Source organism: Aedes albopictus, chromosome 3, assembly GCF_035046485.1.
Source record: "Aedes albopictus strain Foshan chromosome 3, AalbF5, whole genome shotgun sequence".
In the NCBI taxonomy this organism is placed as follows: domain Eukaryota; kingdom Metazoa; phylum Arthropoda; class Insecta; order Diptera; family Culicidae; genus Aedes; species Aedes albopictus.
Genome location: NC_085138.1, coordinates 339,254,257 through 339,271,430, shown reverse-complemented (window position 1 = coordinate 339,271,430; position 17,174 = coordinate 339,254,257). Strand labels below are relative to the sequence as shown.

Sequence of the window (17,174 nt, the reverse complement as noted above, 5' to 3'; positions counted from 1 at the left end):
CGAAATCTGATGATTGTTGCTGTTGATGATGATTGCCGCGTCATGACGATGATGCTGTCGAGCAATGCTTTTAAAGCGCGTTTGACAGGTCTCCTGCTCGATTGGAATGACATTGACAGCAAATTTGGAATTCCAATTGGAACATTTCGTGTCTTTGCATATAGTGTCTTTAGGGGTAACGTGAAAGCTCTGCTTGTAATGGGTGTAGAATGACGTAAAAGAGATTTTGCTTATTTCCGTTAAGTCTTAAGTCATAAATTTGAAAGAATTACTGATTTTGATTCGCAATATAGGTGAAAAGTGAGGTTACGAGACGTCACCGGATAATAAACATGTGGTATTATTCATGTTAATATTTTTTACATTCACATTTGAATGCATTTGAAAAACATTTTCGTAAAATTAGCGACATGATTTGGTAAAAACGGACGAAATCCACACAAAAATACAAAATTCTCCGCGCGAACCGCGTGACTTCCGCATCAAAAACAGTGCATGCACTGCTTTGTCGTGCGTCGCGCGGCTAAAGTCTTTCCGCTTCGCATCGTTCCGCGCGCACACTGGCATGTTGTGATTGTTTTACCTGTATTCTAATGAACAGAGTTCTGCCACGCGTCGACGCGCGACCTGTCAAATGCCGCATCGCACCGCGCCGCGCCGCGTGACGCGTCCACTCTGGCCGGCACCTAAGAATAGGACTAATAAACCCAATTCAAGCGACCCGTCCCGAGGAATGAGTGATCGAGGGGGTGAAAAAGATGCTCGATCTTTAACGGAGCCTGTGGGATACCTGGGCACCCCCCACAGTAAGCTGTCCCTTACCGCGTTAATGCAGCGATCTGGCGTGGTGAACCTTTTTTCCCGTGCTACTCGTGGGATGAAACATGAATAAAAATCTTAAAAAATCAGAATCAAGGTGTTAGCAGTAGCGGTGCGATCAACCCCTTCGCAAGGAGCGGGTTGATGAGGTCTCCGACAAGGAGAAGCGCGGAGACAGGCGTGGGTAGCTGCGTACGCAGCTCAAGCGTGGGAGCTCCAGTCCACTCCCCGGAAAGCCAGCCGGTGAGGATAATGGACGGAGCGTGGCTACTGAGGGCCGTCAGCCAAAAGAACATAGGACGGTCCGCAATAGAGGTGGCTGAGCAGCAGCTTGGCAAAATCATCGACTTTGCGTCCACTAAGTCGAACATAGGCAAGGACCTGAAAACGGCCTTGCTTAGACTTAGGGTGTCGATCGACGAGACCAAGCAGGAGCACGCGGTACTCGCGTTGCTGACTGCTGCAGCGGCGGAGCCTGCAAAGGAGAAAGTGCCGAAGTTTACTCAAACGGAGGCCTTCTCCTTCGCAGGAAGTCCAAAACAAGTGGATGCGACTGCTCGCGACAAACGGGCAGAATCGGGCGAGGCAGCCGTCAGGTGAGAAGCTGTCTGGCGGCGCCCGCAAAGCCAGGCCCCGAAAGTCGGCAACAAGGCTGGAAAATCGGACCCCAGCCTGGGTACCCGGAAAGCTGGAACGGGTGGGCCTGAATAGGCTGCCCCGTCCCGGAACGATGGGAACAAGGGGTTCCGACCGTTGGAGGGCCCTCAGCAGCCGCAGAATAGGGCGAATCAAGGGGGGACCCTCCTTGGACTAAGAGCGGAAGAAGAGGAAGAGGAATCCGCAAGTAGAAGTGCAGGACGCCAATCCAAGGTGCAGGAGGGTACGTGCCAAGCGCGAGAAAAGCGACGCGCTCGTCATCAATACGGAACAGTCCAAGTACTCGAACATGGTGGAGGCGATGCGAAGCGACGCCAAACTTGAGGGTCTGGTCTGGGAGCCGACGTACGCAGTATTAGACGTACTCGTACTCGGGAAATGATCCTGGAGCTAGAGCGCCAGAAGGATCACAAGGGCGTCGCCTATGAAAGGCTGGCAGAAGAGGTCCTTGGTGAGGGTGTAGAGGTGAGGGCTCTCACGAGGCGACTCTGAAGATCAAAGACCTAGACGAGGTCACCGAAGCGGGGGAGCTCGTCTCGGCACTGCGGCAACAGTGCGATGTACAGGTGGCCGCCGCAGCCGTTAGGCTACGGAAGGGACTAGCAGGGACACAGATAGCTTTGGTTCGGCTACCTGTGGCGGACGTCAAAAAGTCCGTTAAAGTAGGGAGCATAAAGGTGGGTTGGTGTGTATGTCACATGACATTCCACGAGCCACCAGAGGTTTGCTTTAGGTGTCTGGAACCAGGACACAAGTCGTGGGACTGCAAAGGCCCTGACAGACGCAAACTGTGTAAGCGATACGCCGCTGAAGGTCATAGGCCCAAAGCTGCACGAGTCCGCCCATCTGCATGAAAACCTCGAACAACAGACATCCGATGGGTGGTCCAAGGTGTCCGGCCTTCAAGAAAGCCGCAGTGAACAACAAATCACAGTGCAGGTAACGCAGCTGAACCTGAACCACTGTGATGCGGCTCAGCAACTGCTTTGTCAGGCAGTTTCTGAGTGGGAGACGGATATCTCCATCATATCGGACCCATACCGAGTACCCGCCGGCAACGGCAACTGGGTCGCGGATGGGTCCAGAAAAATGGCGGCGATATGGACGACGGGTAAATACCCCGTCCAGGAGTTGATGTCTACTACCTATGAGGGATTCGTGGTCGCCAAAGTAAACGGGATCTTCTTCTGTAGCTGTTATGAGCCTCCGCGGTGGTTGATCAAACAGTTCACGCAGATACTGGACTGTATGATATCCGTGCTGACTGGGCGAAGGCCGCTGGTAATGGCGGGTGACTTCAATGCCTGGGGAATGGGGAAGCCGTTTTACGAATCAGCGGGGTCAGATCCTGCTAGAGACACTGTCCACGCCATGCTAATGTCGACCAGGCTAATGTTGATACCAAGAGTACTTCTTGTCGGAACGGTACAGAGTCGACTATTGACAATACTTTTTGAAGTCCTGCCGTAACAAATAATTCGAACTGAAGAGTATACTATGGCTACACTCACAGCGATCACCTGGCGGTTCGCTACAGTATCGACTACAACAAAAGTAGGCAGCGGAAAGAGGAAGACGAAACTAGGCCAAGGCCAAGCCCTCGCAGGCGAAAGACATCATACTTCGATGACGAGGAATTTTGGGAGGCACTTCGCCGCTAAATGGGAGACCACCGACTAAACCAATTGCGGACCTGCGCCGCGTCTGCCCACGGGATAGGCGATGAATGCAACGAGCACGAACAGAAGATGAGCGAAACGAACGATGGATGGTGTTCGCCGCTGCTGAAGCCGCGCTGAACACGTCGGGGAAGGTGTTCGAAAAGATCATCTTCAACAGAATTTTGAGGCATACCGATGGTGTAAATGGTCTCTCGAGCAACCAGTTCAGCTTCCGGAAGAGGAGGTTGACCGTAGACGCTGAGATATCGCTCCAGCGTAAGAGGAAGGGAATTCGCTACTGTGCAGTAGTGACTCTGGATCCCGAGATGAACTAGCCTAGGGCTAAAAATCTCGTTAATACAGACAAAAAAAAATGACTCTGGATGTAAGTTACACGTTCGATAGCGCCAGTTGGGTGGCTATTGCCGATGCGCTCCTGCATCTGGGGATATCCGGGTCAGTGCTGAAAATGTAATTTCGACATATCTAGATTCAATCACCTGCAGCTGATTTCGGAAGCTGGACTGAAAAATACTATATAATGAAAACTTGTGCGGCTATACCGATTCTACAAGAAAGTCGTGGAAAAATCGCTCTCACTTTAATTGTTGAGGTCAATCGACTATCTTCGAAAAATGTCAATTTATATTCATGATATACAAGAAGTGGTCAAATGATTTGGAGATTGCTACGTAGGTCATACCGAGGCCCTGTGGTCGAAATCGACCCTTACAGCAATTAAGTGAAGGTCAAGTCGCTGCCCAGACAACCAGTAATCGTATACGATGTTGCATAAGATGATAAAGTGGAGGCTATATGCGTGCATGCCTCCATTTAGGCGCATGTAAAATGTACGCATATCGCCTCCACTTTAACATCTTATGCAACATCTTATACGATCAATGGTTGACTGGGTGTGTACGTGGTATCAATTATTGATACTTGCTGTGGTGTTGGAAACAAGCGTGGTGTCGACCCTGTCTACCTTTCGACGCAGGAAATGGGTAGTGAACCACTCAGGAAACTGGCTAAGCCTTGGCGTATGCTACCTTGGTGCAATACCCAAGGCGAGTCATCGATGTTCGTTGTTACAGGCTCTGAAGCAATGCCTTCTTGGTGGTTCCGGAGAGACGGAGAGTTTGGTGACCATGGGAATGTTGTTTAGTAGGTGGAGGAAAGAGTAGTCCTGGCTTTTACTTTTGCTATTATAGAAAATGGTCCTCAACCCTGCACTACCTGGACCTCCTGGACTACCTTTATCCCCCATGGTTCAGAAGGAACAAAAAAGCCGGCCAACCTCTTCCTCAATCTCATGAAGGTATTGGAATTTTTTCATCCTCCGCACAGACTCCTATATCTGGTACCGAGCCACCTTCGATGCTTGCTATGTCGTTTATCGTTGTAGATGCTGTCCCAATTGGGGTGGTGCTCATCGTAATGATGTCGTTCCTCACGCTCGCTCGTCAGAAGATTTCTGTGATTGTCTCGGCACACGTTGCCTTGCAACACAAAGCCTCTGCGCGAGCGGTTTAGCTTCTCGTAGAACCGTGTGTCGTTACTGCGGTAGGTATATTTCTTCCATCGCTTCGCGATTTCGTTCTTCCTGCTGGCGCTTCTTCCTCCGGAAGACTGAGTTCTACCTGTTTCGCGCCTGCTTAACGCGCTACATTTGCCCTCGTACGGTGTTGCAACATTCTCGCCCATGTTGCATTCTTCCCGTTCACATTTGCCGTCGTACCAGTAGTCGTTTCTGTGATTCGGAGCCGCTGAACCTAGTGCTGTTGCCGAGATACTATTACAAAAATAGCTTTCCCTCTTATTTTAGCAATGATTTTTCGGAGTGCTCTGAACCTCACCAACACTCATGGTCTATCATTGGCAAATGCATAAAAATCACCATTACGTTAAATCGGCGCGTAGGTCGTTATCGAACAACCGAAAAATAGATAAGCTGCCATAACCGTTATCAGTTCTTATGTACCGCAGTCACATTTGAAGCAACGCAGAGGTCGTCTAATCCTATCCAGTCATTTTCGAACGCAAGGTGCAAAAGCATCGTTTCTTTCCCCTGAACCAGACTCGGTTCTCGGCAAATCGGTTTCGGTTTAGAATCAGCTATGGGTCAACACGTTTCCAGAACGGATTTCGAGTGGGTCTACACGGACCAACCGCACACGAGCCGTCGCGACGCCATGCTGCGGAAGTATCCGCAGATCAAGAAGCTTTTCGGACCAGACCCCAAGTTCAAGTACATCGTGTCCGCTATGGTGCTCACGCAGATCTTGATGCTGTACGTGATGCAGGATCAATCGTGGAAGATGATCGTCTTGGTGGCGTACTGCTTTGGAGGAGTCATCAACCACTCGCTGATGCTGGCGAACCATGAGATATCGCACAACATGGCCTTTGGGTATGGAAGGCCCCTGGCGAACCGACTGTTCGGTATGTGGTGTAACCTACCGATTGGAGTGCCGATGTCGGTTTCATTCAAAAAGTATCACACCTTGCACCATCGATATCTGGCCGACGAAAGGCTTGATCCGGACGTGCCGAGCATCCTGGAGGCCAAGCTGTTCTGCAACACTTTCGGAAAGTTCGTTTGGGTCATTCTGCAGCCACTGTTCTACGCCATAAGGCCACTCTTTGTGAATCCTCTACCAGTCGAAAAGCTCGAAATGCTCAATACGGCAATACAACTGGCGTTCGATGGTCTTGTGGTGCTAATCTTTGGATGGAGAATGTTGGCTTATCTTCTTATCGGTTCGTTCCTGGCCATGGGCATCCACCCGGTTGCAGGCCACTTCATTGCCGAGCACTACATGTACGCCAAAGGGTTCGAAACGTACTCCTACTACGGAGCCCTGAACTGGATCACGTTCAACGTGGGGTACCACAACGAGCACCATGACTTCCCAGCCATCCCTGGCAGCAGGTTGCCAGAGTTGAAAAAAATTGCACCGGAGTTCTACGAAACCATGCCGCAGCACACGTCCTGGGTGCGGGTTATGTACGACTTCGTGACGGATCCGGCCATTGGGCCTTACGCACGCATCAAGCGGAGGGCGTTGGAGCGAGCGGGATAATTCCCACCGGGTATCGAGTGAGTCATTTCGGTATTTTAATTTGTTAGCCGCGATGATTGGGGAAGATTTATAATTGATAAGGTCGCGTCATCGCCGGGGAGCGATACGGCAAGAATGGTTATGATTGATAGGAGATAACAGGCTTCCTGGATGCACAATGTATATTTATATTATGTGGAAGCTATCACTTGCTTCGGAAAAGGCTGGCCCGCTAGATTTGGGGCTACGTGACCGTTGACATTTTTTAAGGCTGTAAGAGAAAATAAATCTATACTTGTATGTAGATCTGAAGAACAATATTTAGGAATATTCTAGGATGACACAACCTTCGAAGCATATTCTTTTTTCGTTGAATATGAATTTGATACCCATACTTTTTTTCATACTCATCCAAACATATAGGTATTAGACTGGATCAACATGGTCGACTTTTTAGAATAATGCTTTTTTTCGGGTTAATTGCTATGGGCCTGTCCATAAACTACGTAGACTCTTAGGGGGGGGGGGGGGGGGTTCTGACCAAAGTCTACGCTCCATCTCTCGTTTTTCGGGTGAAGATCACTGCGTCCAGATTTTAGAACTATTGTGATACGCTCCATACAAATTTCGAAAATTTTGTATGAACAAAAGTCTACGGAGGGGGAGGGGGAGTTCTGAGATGGCCCAAAATGAGTCTACGTAGTTTATGGACAGCGCCTATTTGTATTTTCCTCATGAGGTACTCAAATTTACAAAATACATATCAAATGAATAAAAGAAAATCGAGTTAAATGATATTCCGTTTACTTCCTATTATGTATTTGCATCCTATAACAGATACGTATTGCGACCTCAACTATAAGGTCATCTTCAGTGCCTCGTACTTGACTCAACTGAAGACGACCTCTATCGTGTTCGTCGATTTAAGCAACACTACGGTTCTACTGATCAATCGAAACAACCTCATGTTAAGGGGCTGTCCATAAACCACGTGGTCATTTTTTTGAGACTTTTCAAACCCCCCCCCCCCCCCCCCCCCCGCCCCCTAATGACCACGTGGTTTATGGACAGCTTCTAAAGCACTTTTCATTCTGTGATAAACCGTTAACTAAACAAGTCTTATTCCACTAGAACTCTTGAACACCAATAGGTTGTGGGCACCAGCAGACTTCTGAGAAGAACCTCTTCAATGTGTATTCAAGATGAGCAGAGTCAAGTCGTCGCTGTAGAAGCATGGAGATTTCAAATATTTAGTTTGGAAGCTCCGGATGGAGCTGTTGTTGATACAAGAAGGACAGCAAATACTGCTCACCGGCTGTTGTGGATGTCATCTGGACAGCAAACGATGCCAAAGGACGGGCACTTATCGGGATGTCGATTGAAAATTATGCCAATTTTGTCACGTCATCTGGGCCGGATGAGCGAAGGACATGTGGGGCACCTTGGAGACATAACTACGAGAGGTCATCGTTATCAAGTAAGGTCTACGTGTTGTGGAAGCAGTGCTCGCAGCGACAACTGGAAGGAAGTATGTCGTGTATCACCTGAACGAGGTAACGGCACTTACGACTCGGCTGACAGTGATATGGGAGAAGATCTGAAGGAACACGTGGTAGTGGCGATGGCCGCTTAGTTATGACCCTTAAGTTCCGACTAGAGGAGGATCTTACTCTCAAATTCGTCAAAGGTAGAGCAGACTGGGTAGACTTGATCCCTTTTTCTTATTTTGCTCAAGCTTGTATGGGAAAACCACTTGTCAAAAAGTTCGATGGACCCCCTTCCCATTTCGTTCTATGTGACGCCACGATGAACTGGTAAAATTTACAGCTCAATCTTTTAACTCGTTTGATGTTTGTATAGGAGTTTATATGGGAAAACATCGTTTTTACATGTTTCTCTTTAGGGGTTCTATTTTTTCTTAAACTACGTAATCGATCCTATATACAGTAGACGTTCGCTCGGTGCAAACGGTTTAACCACAGACAAACAGACATACTACTCAAATCGCAATCATCGCACAATTTATCGGTCATTTTGAAAATATAGTGTGGTTCGGACTGTGCTCGCTTGTGTCATGGTGGCGCTGCTGTGCCTACATCACCTCTTAATTTTGGAGAGAAATGAACGCGACGCCGATCAATGTTTACATAAAATGACTCAATCGTGAACCTTCATTCATGTTTTATGAATGGATGACGAAACGGGGGAGTCGTCACCTGATAAATTGTTAAATCGAGCCGAGGGAAACAACACCTGCAAATGAATGCTTCGGATTGAGCATTATAGAGGGTGCTAGTGAGATGCCAAACGATGTTTTTGAAGCCATTTTCTTCTAAGTAATATGTCTGTTTGTCTGTGGTTTAACTGCATTGCAATGCTTTTAAAGTGCAAGTCCGCTAAGTGCAACAATTTTGCAGTTATCGCACCGCTATCCGTCAAAATGAAATGTCAACAGCGACGCGATGTTTTTCGCATGCACTTTTGCTGCAATGCGATGTTTTCCGTATGCACATTGACTGCATTCTGTAGCAACTGACAGTTTTTTGACGTCTGTCAGTTGTTGTAGTTATCGAATTTCATTCGGTAAGTGAAACGTAAACATGTTGCACTTATCGAACGTCTACTGTAGAAATATTGCCTACACTGAAAAATATTGAAACCCAGCGAATTACCCGAATAAAAAATACAGTAGAAATATATTATAATAACCATATAATGTTATATTATCTTGTCATTTTCCTCCTGTTAATGGCATCTTAGATTCACTAGCATTATAAGAATGCGCTTTGGGAATTCTCCAGAGCGTTTTGGATAACCCTTCATATTTTGGATCGCCCACGTCTAAGTCTGAGTAGTCTCTGATTGCATTAACAGTTGAAGCTTAGGCTCCCATGCCCCACCAGTCAGATAACCGGGTTTGGCAAACCAAGCATTATTTGAGGCAACACTTTGAGCGGCATGATGGAAATATGCCGAGCGCGCTAAGTATTATTAGACCAACGATGTAGTTGCATCACAGACAAACAGACATACTACTCAAATCGAAATCATCGCACGATTTAATGGTCATTTTGAAAATATAGTGTGGTTCTGATTGTGCTTGCAAGTGTCATGGTGGCGCTGCTGAGCCACCGTCACCTCTCAATTTTGGAGAGAAATGAACGCGACGCCGATCAATGTTTACATAAAATGACTCAATCATGAACTTTCATTCATGTTTTATGAATGGATGACGCCTCGGGGGAGTCGTCACCTGCAAAATTGTTACATCGAGCCGAGGGAAACAACACCTGCAAATGAATGCTTCGGATTGAGCATTATAGAGGGTGCTAGTGAGATGCCAAACGATGTTGTTGAAGCCATTTTCTTCTAAGTAATACACCTTGTCCTTTTTTTACGTCCATGCTTGGCTGAGCGACAAAAAATTCTACCGCTAAGACAATGAGCAAACTTAACAGTTTTATGTTTTTTAAAACATCTCCGTGATTAGGAGAAGTGTACAAAAATATAAAAATGTGTATTTTGATCATTATTTTGTCGGTAGAATTTTTTTTCGCTAAGCCAATAGTGGACGTAAATCAAGGTTTAGGTGTATGTCTGTTTGTCTGTGGTTGCATGAAGTGGGTGACGAGGTACATAAGTATCATTACAGCGTGCTTAACCGTTATTGCAATATTGAGGCTCCAGTTTCACTAAAGTTTGAAACTTCCCAAGTAACCACGGTGCTGAAGCCTTATTGCATGCAGATTAGCGTGGGACACAAAAAGACATTTTGCTCCTGTATACTTTTTGAGTTCCATTTTGGTCCCATATCAACTGTGCAAAATTTCAGATCGATCGGAGAAACTATATTTTAGCGCCAGCCATTTTAAGTTTTCATACGATTTAGTATGGGGAAAATTACTTTTTCAAAGAAAAATCGCCACAGGTTGCCCCTTAACCCCTAAAAAATAAACGATGAATGATTTCTGTTGGAAATTTTACGAGGAACCAACCCTCCGAAGACCGCAAAACGATCTGAGGCATGTGGAAAAAGTTATTGACTGAAAACCGAATGGCATGCAAACGCTGTTTTACATGTAAGGAATAACAATAAATAATAAAATCTCGTTATTTTATCGATCGGGTGAGGCCTTATAACTTTTTCCACGAATGTCGCATCGATTTGCTGTCTTCGGAGGTCTAATTCCTAGTAAAATATTCTACAGAAATCATTCGTCGACATATTTTTAGGGATCAAGGAGTAACTCCTAGCGATTTTTCTTTGCAGGAGTCAAATTTCCGCATAGTACACAGCTAATCGCGTTCGGTAATTTTTACCGAAATCTCAACCGCTGAGCGTTCGGTAATGGATTTTTAACGAAACTCTGTAAAAAAAATAACAAATTTCGGTAAAATGTTATCGTTTATCTGTCAAACTCTAACGAACGTCGGTGAAAGTTGCTACCTTTACCGAATTTTTCCAGTAAAACAAACTTAACGGTTGAGATTTCGGTAAAACGTTACCGCAGTCGGTGATTTTTTGTAACTGTGTAAATCGTATGAAAAACTAAGAATGGCGGGCGCTAAAATATAGTTTTTCCGATCGATCCGAAATTTTGCACAGTTAATATGGGACCAAAGTGGAACTCAAAAAGTATACAGGAACTTTTTCCATTTTTTGTATTTTCCCATATAAACCGTGTACCAGGCTAATGCAGATATACGGTGTACTTAGAGCAATCATTACTTTACATGCACACTTAAAGTTGATTTAAAGTGGAAATGGGCAATTATGCGACTGCTTCAAGATTATACCAGTATAATCCTAATTTGATTCTATAATTGCCCACTTCCACTTTAAATCAACCTTAAGTTTGCATGTAAAGTAATGATTGCACTAAATACACCGTATATCTGCATGTAATAAGGCTTCAGCACTGTGGTTAGGGGCTGTTCATAAACCACGTAGACCAAAATCTGACCATCTCAGAACGCCCCCCCTCCCCCCTCGTAGACTTTTGTCCATACAAAAAATTTAAAATTTGTATGGAGCGTAGACTTTGGCTAGACCCCCCCTCCCCCCAAAAAGTCTACGTGGTTTATGAACGGCCCCTTACTTGGGTTGGTTTGAAATATGCTTTTGGTCGAAATACGAAGTGACCGAACGTGCGAAAATTGATTTTTAACCTACTTAGAAATGTCGCAACTCAATTTGGATTAGTGCATATTGTTGCTCTTAATTAGCTTAATGATGCGCAACAGAAAAAATAGATTCAAATTTACTTCGCAGCTTCTACTTCGCATGTGCTTCTAGCGACGACTTCGATTTGGTGGTGCGACGATAATACACGGGGAAATACATAACAACTCATAAGAAAACTGTCAAGTTCGATTCAAGTATAAGTTAAATTAAAAAGCGAACCCACAGATGAACCTACAGTAGACGTTCGATAACTGCAACATGTTTACGTTTCACTTAGCGAACGAAAATCCGATAACTGCAACGCTTGACAGTGTCAACTAACCATCAACTGACGTAAAATGAATTTCATTTTCGCTAACATGGCGCACCATTCTGACATTTGGCGGTGCGATAACTGCAAATTTGTTGCACTTACCGGACTTGCAGTTAAAAAGCATTGCAGTTAAACCGTTTGCACCGACCGAACGTCTACTGTATATTAGAAGTTCTTTCAGTGTTCAGTCAGTCCATATGTTAAAGATAAAGTTCGTCAATCGTATTCCTCTCATCGCACTCTACATACCTAGCCCGCCATATCTCTTGGATCTGCAGTTGTTAAGACATCTGGTTTACTACTTATTTAAACATTTTATTGACTTTAAATTGATGTTTCAACTTTATACACTTTTTTTCTTTCCTTTGCATCAAAAAAGTCACAAACATCAACAAAACAAAGCACGGAAAAAATCTATAACTGAATAACTAATTAAAAATGCACGGAAAAAAAAGTTTCGGAAAAGTGAATGGTTCAAACGTAAGAAAAACAGTATAATATATTGTTACATAAAATTTGAATGTAAATGTATAGTAGCTACAATGTGCAAAGGTTTAGGCGAACCATTTCATTACAATATACGTTATTGTAGCTGGTACACTGTATGGTGCAGGAATGATTTTCACCAAACACCCTATGGTTAGTTTTTATCCGGGTAAGCTGATGTATCAATAGGCGACTGCCCCTGTCATTTGACAGTTCGAGAAAAAGTGGAAAAGTGTAAACAAAAATAAGTGATTTTTATTCCAATTTTCGAATTGACAGTTTTTTGAATTTTGCCATCAAACTGATCAGTTTTTTGCTTCCATAAATTAGTTTCAATCGCAAATATACAAATTTTGAAAAGAATATAAAAATTTGTGTTGACGGCCCAACTAACAATTGCAAGTCACAAACAAGCAAGCTTGCTGAACTATTGCTTAAAAATGGTTATGTCAGCTGAACTAAAATTATGCTGTAAACATTACTGTTTAAATGATTTTTCAATTGAGAAAATAGTCAATGTTCGACTTTCCTCATCGGTATCAACAATGATAAATTGAAACACTTTTCAAAAGTTTAATAAGAAATTAATTCGACTAGCATTGATTCCTTAACAAAAGAGTTTAACAAAACATTTGTCTGCATCTTATTAAGCTGATGTATCGATAAACATATGCTCCTGAACAATGTGCTTTTCACTTGTCAAATAAACGCCCGTCATAGTTTGACTCGGAACTTTGTTCGGATTATGGGATAAATCATGGCTAAAACTGTTTAGACAACCAAGTTATTAAAGAACCAATATTTTAAACGAATCACGTAAAATAAAACAGAATAACATTGAGTGCCAAGAGGCGTAATCAACTTAAAAACGAGGCATTTATTTATTATTATTAGTCTGTAACAAGATATCTTGTACCTTGATTATTATATTTTTTATCTTCCGCAGCAGTTCGATTGTACGAGACGCTTGGATCGATGCATTTGACATTTCAGTGCTGTCGTGTTTACTGAATATAAGGCAATCCATGAGACAGATGCGATCAGCTGATATTTTTTGTTTACCATGTATTTTTGACATTCGATGATCGGGGTGACAGTTGAACACAAAGGAATTTGTTAAGCACCGACGACACTTGACGAAACTTTGTTAAGTTGTACTCACACAGTGTTTACATTTTTGGCTGTCACCCCCATCGCGAAAAGTCGTCATGGATTGCCTTATTGTTCCCACAGTCACCTAGATAACCAAACAGCATTCATAAATCGACACATTTGAAGTATCCATAAACATCCTTATGCACTATTTATTGAACATAATATCAAGATTCCATGACAAAAGCATAAATAAAAAAATGCTCAACGGATCTTCGACTGAGCATGAGTAGATTACCCGAACAGATGCTGTGAATGCACCATGTCCATGACCAAGACCATACCGAACCACATATTGCCATACATTTTTAAAGATCGATATTTAATAATTAAAATAAAAAGATTTTCATTTCGCAATTAGTACGTCTGGAAACAATATCTTCAATAAGTACCAACACTTTTTGGCAGCATTGGATACAAGTTTTCTCACCGTGCGACAAAAATACTGACAGCGAAATCAGAATGGAAAACACGTGTTTTGGGCTGAACAGCCGTTGAAGTATGAGGCGTTGTTCAGTTGATTACCACGTGCTGTGCTAATTCACCACTGCTGAACACATGTTCAGGAATGATCGTTATTGAGTCATGGGAAGATTATGTTTTGCACTGGGTGTTGCATCTCACCATCTCTAGGATGGCGCAGATAGGAAGACATGCGGCTGGCAATCGACAGGTCTCGAGTTCTAATCCGGATTTAGGTAATTTTATATGTAATTCTTATTTCATAATCGGTGTTCTCAACATGTGAGCAAATAATTACTCTCGTGAGAGTTCAAAATTTTTGATTTTTATTTATTTTCAGTCATTTTTGCCAATGCTTAATAACATTGTAAAACGCTTTGAACAACAAAAAATTAAGTTGGTACACAACATGATGCTTTATAACTTCTCCAAATTTGTGTGAACAAAACCCGAACATAGGTTGTACGTGAAAATAGTTCAAATGTTATTCAACATTATGCTGAACTAATTCGTCATAATGGTGCCTGTTAAATGAGTGATTGTTAGTTGGGGGTGGTTTACAGTAAGCAAAAGTTTCCTCTCAAATAGTGATGTATGTGGCAGAAACCATCGTTTTGGTCATGAAAGTTATGAATTAAAACTTTAATAATAGTACTGTATAAAATTCTTGCGTAAAAGCTTTAAGCCTGATTTTTATCGTGAAAGAGGAGAAAATGTTAATTGTTACCGTTATTTGTATTTTTCAGGTACTTCAGCTTAGTTGTTGCCGAAGTTGTTGCAGTAGATCACATTATGGACCAGCAAGCGGTCAGTGTTTCATCAATGTTTACTAAAGGAAAGTTGATTATATTCACTGAACAGCTATTTTCCTTGATTTCAGAATACTTTCCTGCAAACAGTTCGTGTAGAGATCGACATCGTCGATTTGTTCGACTTTGCTGATGGCAGCAAACGAAACTGGAAGGAGGGAAATGAAGTCTTCAAAAACGGTCATGTAATGGTAGCCGGAGTTACGAAAGTGGAAGGTTCATCCGTGCATATATTTTGTAGCTGTCTTCGTGGCTCAAATCCCTCCGAACCACCAAGGGAGGTTCGCATGATTACATCCAGTGAGCTTAAAACATGGGGATGCGGTGTACTTGCCCTGCAGGAAACTATCGCTGCAAACATCAGTTTGCATGCCTTCTGTATATACACCGGTAAGTTAGTGCTTTATTAGTCATTACATGCTGTATGTACATATTTTCTGATAATTTCTAGGAATAAAGATCTGGAAATACTGTCGAGTACAGATGTACGTCAACAATGGGGAAAAGTTGCTAAAATACAGTCCGAAAATTTATACGAGCCCGTTACCCTATCGGAACTGTGCAACCAACGTAAAAGCGTATCACCGGAACTTTCAGATGAAATTTGTTCTTCTATTCTTAATCTTTTCGTCACAGGTGCAATATATTGTGTCTCAACTATTTCATGTAAATATTAACATTTATATTGATCTTCAGAACTACCCGATTCTGCGTTGGCAAAATCTTTGGATGGTCGGAATGTCCTAAGGCTGTCAAAGGATGACATTCCATCTTTGAGCAATTTGCCATGTACATCGTGTGAATCATTGTTGCAACCCGTGCTTCCTGAATGGAACCCTACACAACAGACAAACATTTCGAAACGTGAACTTGAGGGTGATCCTGATGAAGTCCAGCTGGCGCAATCCTATTTGAAACCGTTTATTGCCAAACCGAATTTAACGTTGAAGTGGAAATATTATCACGGCCCGTTGATCGATTCCAGTCTGTATTTATTCTATCAGTCCCGAGTATGTGTATCTGCAGAAGAAAGCTTGAGAATTTGCGCACAGACTCACAACCAATCGAATGAAATATGGCGCCGTGAGAGAAGGATTCGCATAACTGCAAGTGAGTGTTACGATTTGTTCACTTACTATGTAAACGACGTTGGAGATCGAGACTGGTCTAGAAAACTTTCTCCCATTATTCACCCATTGGAAAAGCGACTGCCACCTCTGATGTATGGGAAGGAGATGGAAGGAATCGCACTTCAGTGTTACAAGAAAAAGAACCACGGAAAAAGGATAATCAAAATGGGTCTTGTAATACCACCATCAGCTCCATTCCTAGGATGTTCACCAGATGCTATTTCTATCGATGACTGTAAACTGATAGAGATAAAATGTCCACTATCTGGCAAGGATAAACCATTAGTGGAAACTCTCCAGAACCTTAAATGGATCGATAGAAGTAACAATAACTATGAACTACGAAAGAAACACTCATATTACGGTCAAATTCAGTTGGGAATGTGTCTTACCAAGACCAAAAAGCTGATCTGGTTATTTATAACGCACATGATGGAGATTGCCTTATAATCAATGTCAACTATGATAGTGTTTTTGTTTCTCAACTAGTACCGGTACTCCGGGAAATTTATTTTAACATTTTTCTACCCATGTTGTATTCGGAATAAGCAAAGAATAAAACCTAAAATCTGTTAATCTTCAAAACGAGCGTTTATTCAAAACGATTATCAGCAAGTATCGGTGCAGAGAGATTGACTACACCAGCCAATATTATAACCACATCGTCCAATAAATATAGAAGCGTTGGATCCACTCTGTCGGTTAATATTTTGAACTGTTTCATTCGTTGAATGCTTCGCTCTACGTGGACTCGTGCTCCTGCAATTGAAACATTCGATGTAGCCTCGTCTCTACTGAGCTGTCCATCGAATAGTGTTGGCGGCCTAATCAATTTCAAGTTATGTTGTAGAAGTTCATTCGAAATAGAAAATCTTTTATCCACCATGACAGCGTCGTTCTCGTCGAATAGCGTTATGATGTTGCAAGCGTTAAATATGAACTTATCTTAAGCCTTGCCAACATATCCGGGACTTACGTAATTGAAACATCCCCCTGGAGTTACAGAAACCAAATATTTTGCAGTTTCACGGCCTTTGTAGTGTGAATATGTCAAAATTCGACAGTGTAGACAATTTGATCGTTGAATAGGTATCTCAGTACAGTCTAGCACGGCTCGCACGGTGGGATACTGACGGAAATGATACGGTAAACCCTTGGAAATCATGTCCTTGGCAGGCCATGGCACTGCTACTCTCATTACTTCAGCAAGACTTGGAACAAACGCATTGAAATATTTCGACGCGGTTTTTGGGGCTATATCGAACATACTGGAAATACATCGAAACGTCAAGTTCGTCTTGAGTTTTACAAAGACGAGTATGGTCAGATGCGTAATGCTTATATCCCAAGTGTGAAAAACGGCAGCAGATGGTGTCATTTCGAGGGCTTGTACGATTACTTCCAGCATTTTGAAATTCTTCAGTCCAGTCCAAGCAGT

At 43.2% G+C, this 17,174-nt stretch overlaps 2 protein-coding genes across 3 annotated transcripts in view; both read left to right on the top strand.

Moving 5' to 3' along the window:
* The window catches only part of LOC109424709 (sphingolipid delta(4)-desaturase DES1), a 429,300-nt gene that overhangs the window by 321,956 nt on the left and 90,170 nt on the right, over window positions 1–17,174 (top strand). The gene's annotated exons all lie outside the window — the stretch shown is intronic.
* On the top strand, window positions 5,089–6,517 carry LOC109424712 (sphingolipid delta(4)-desaturase DES1-like). The gene has a single exon (XM_062859606.1). It carries the CDS (start codon window positions 5,255–5,257, stop codon window positions 6,218–6,220), a length of 966 nt encoding a protein of 321 aa, XP_062715590.1. The 5' UTR covers window positions 5,089–5,254; the 3' UTR covers window positions 6,221–6,517.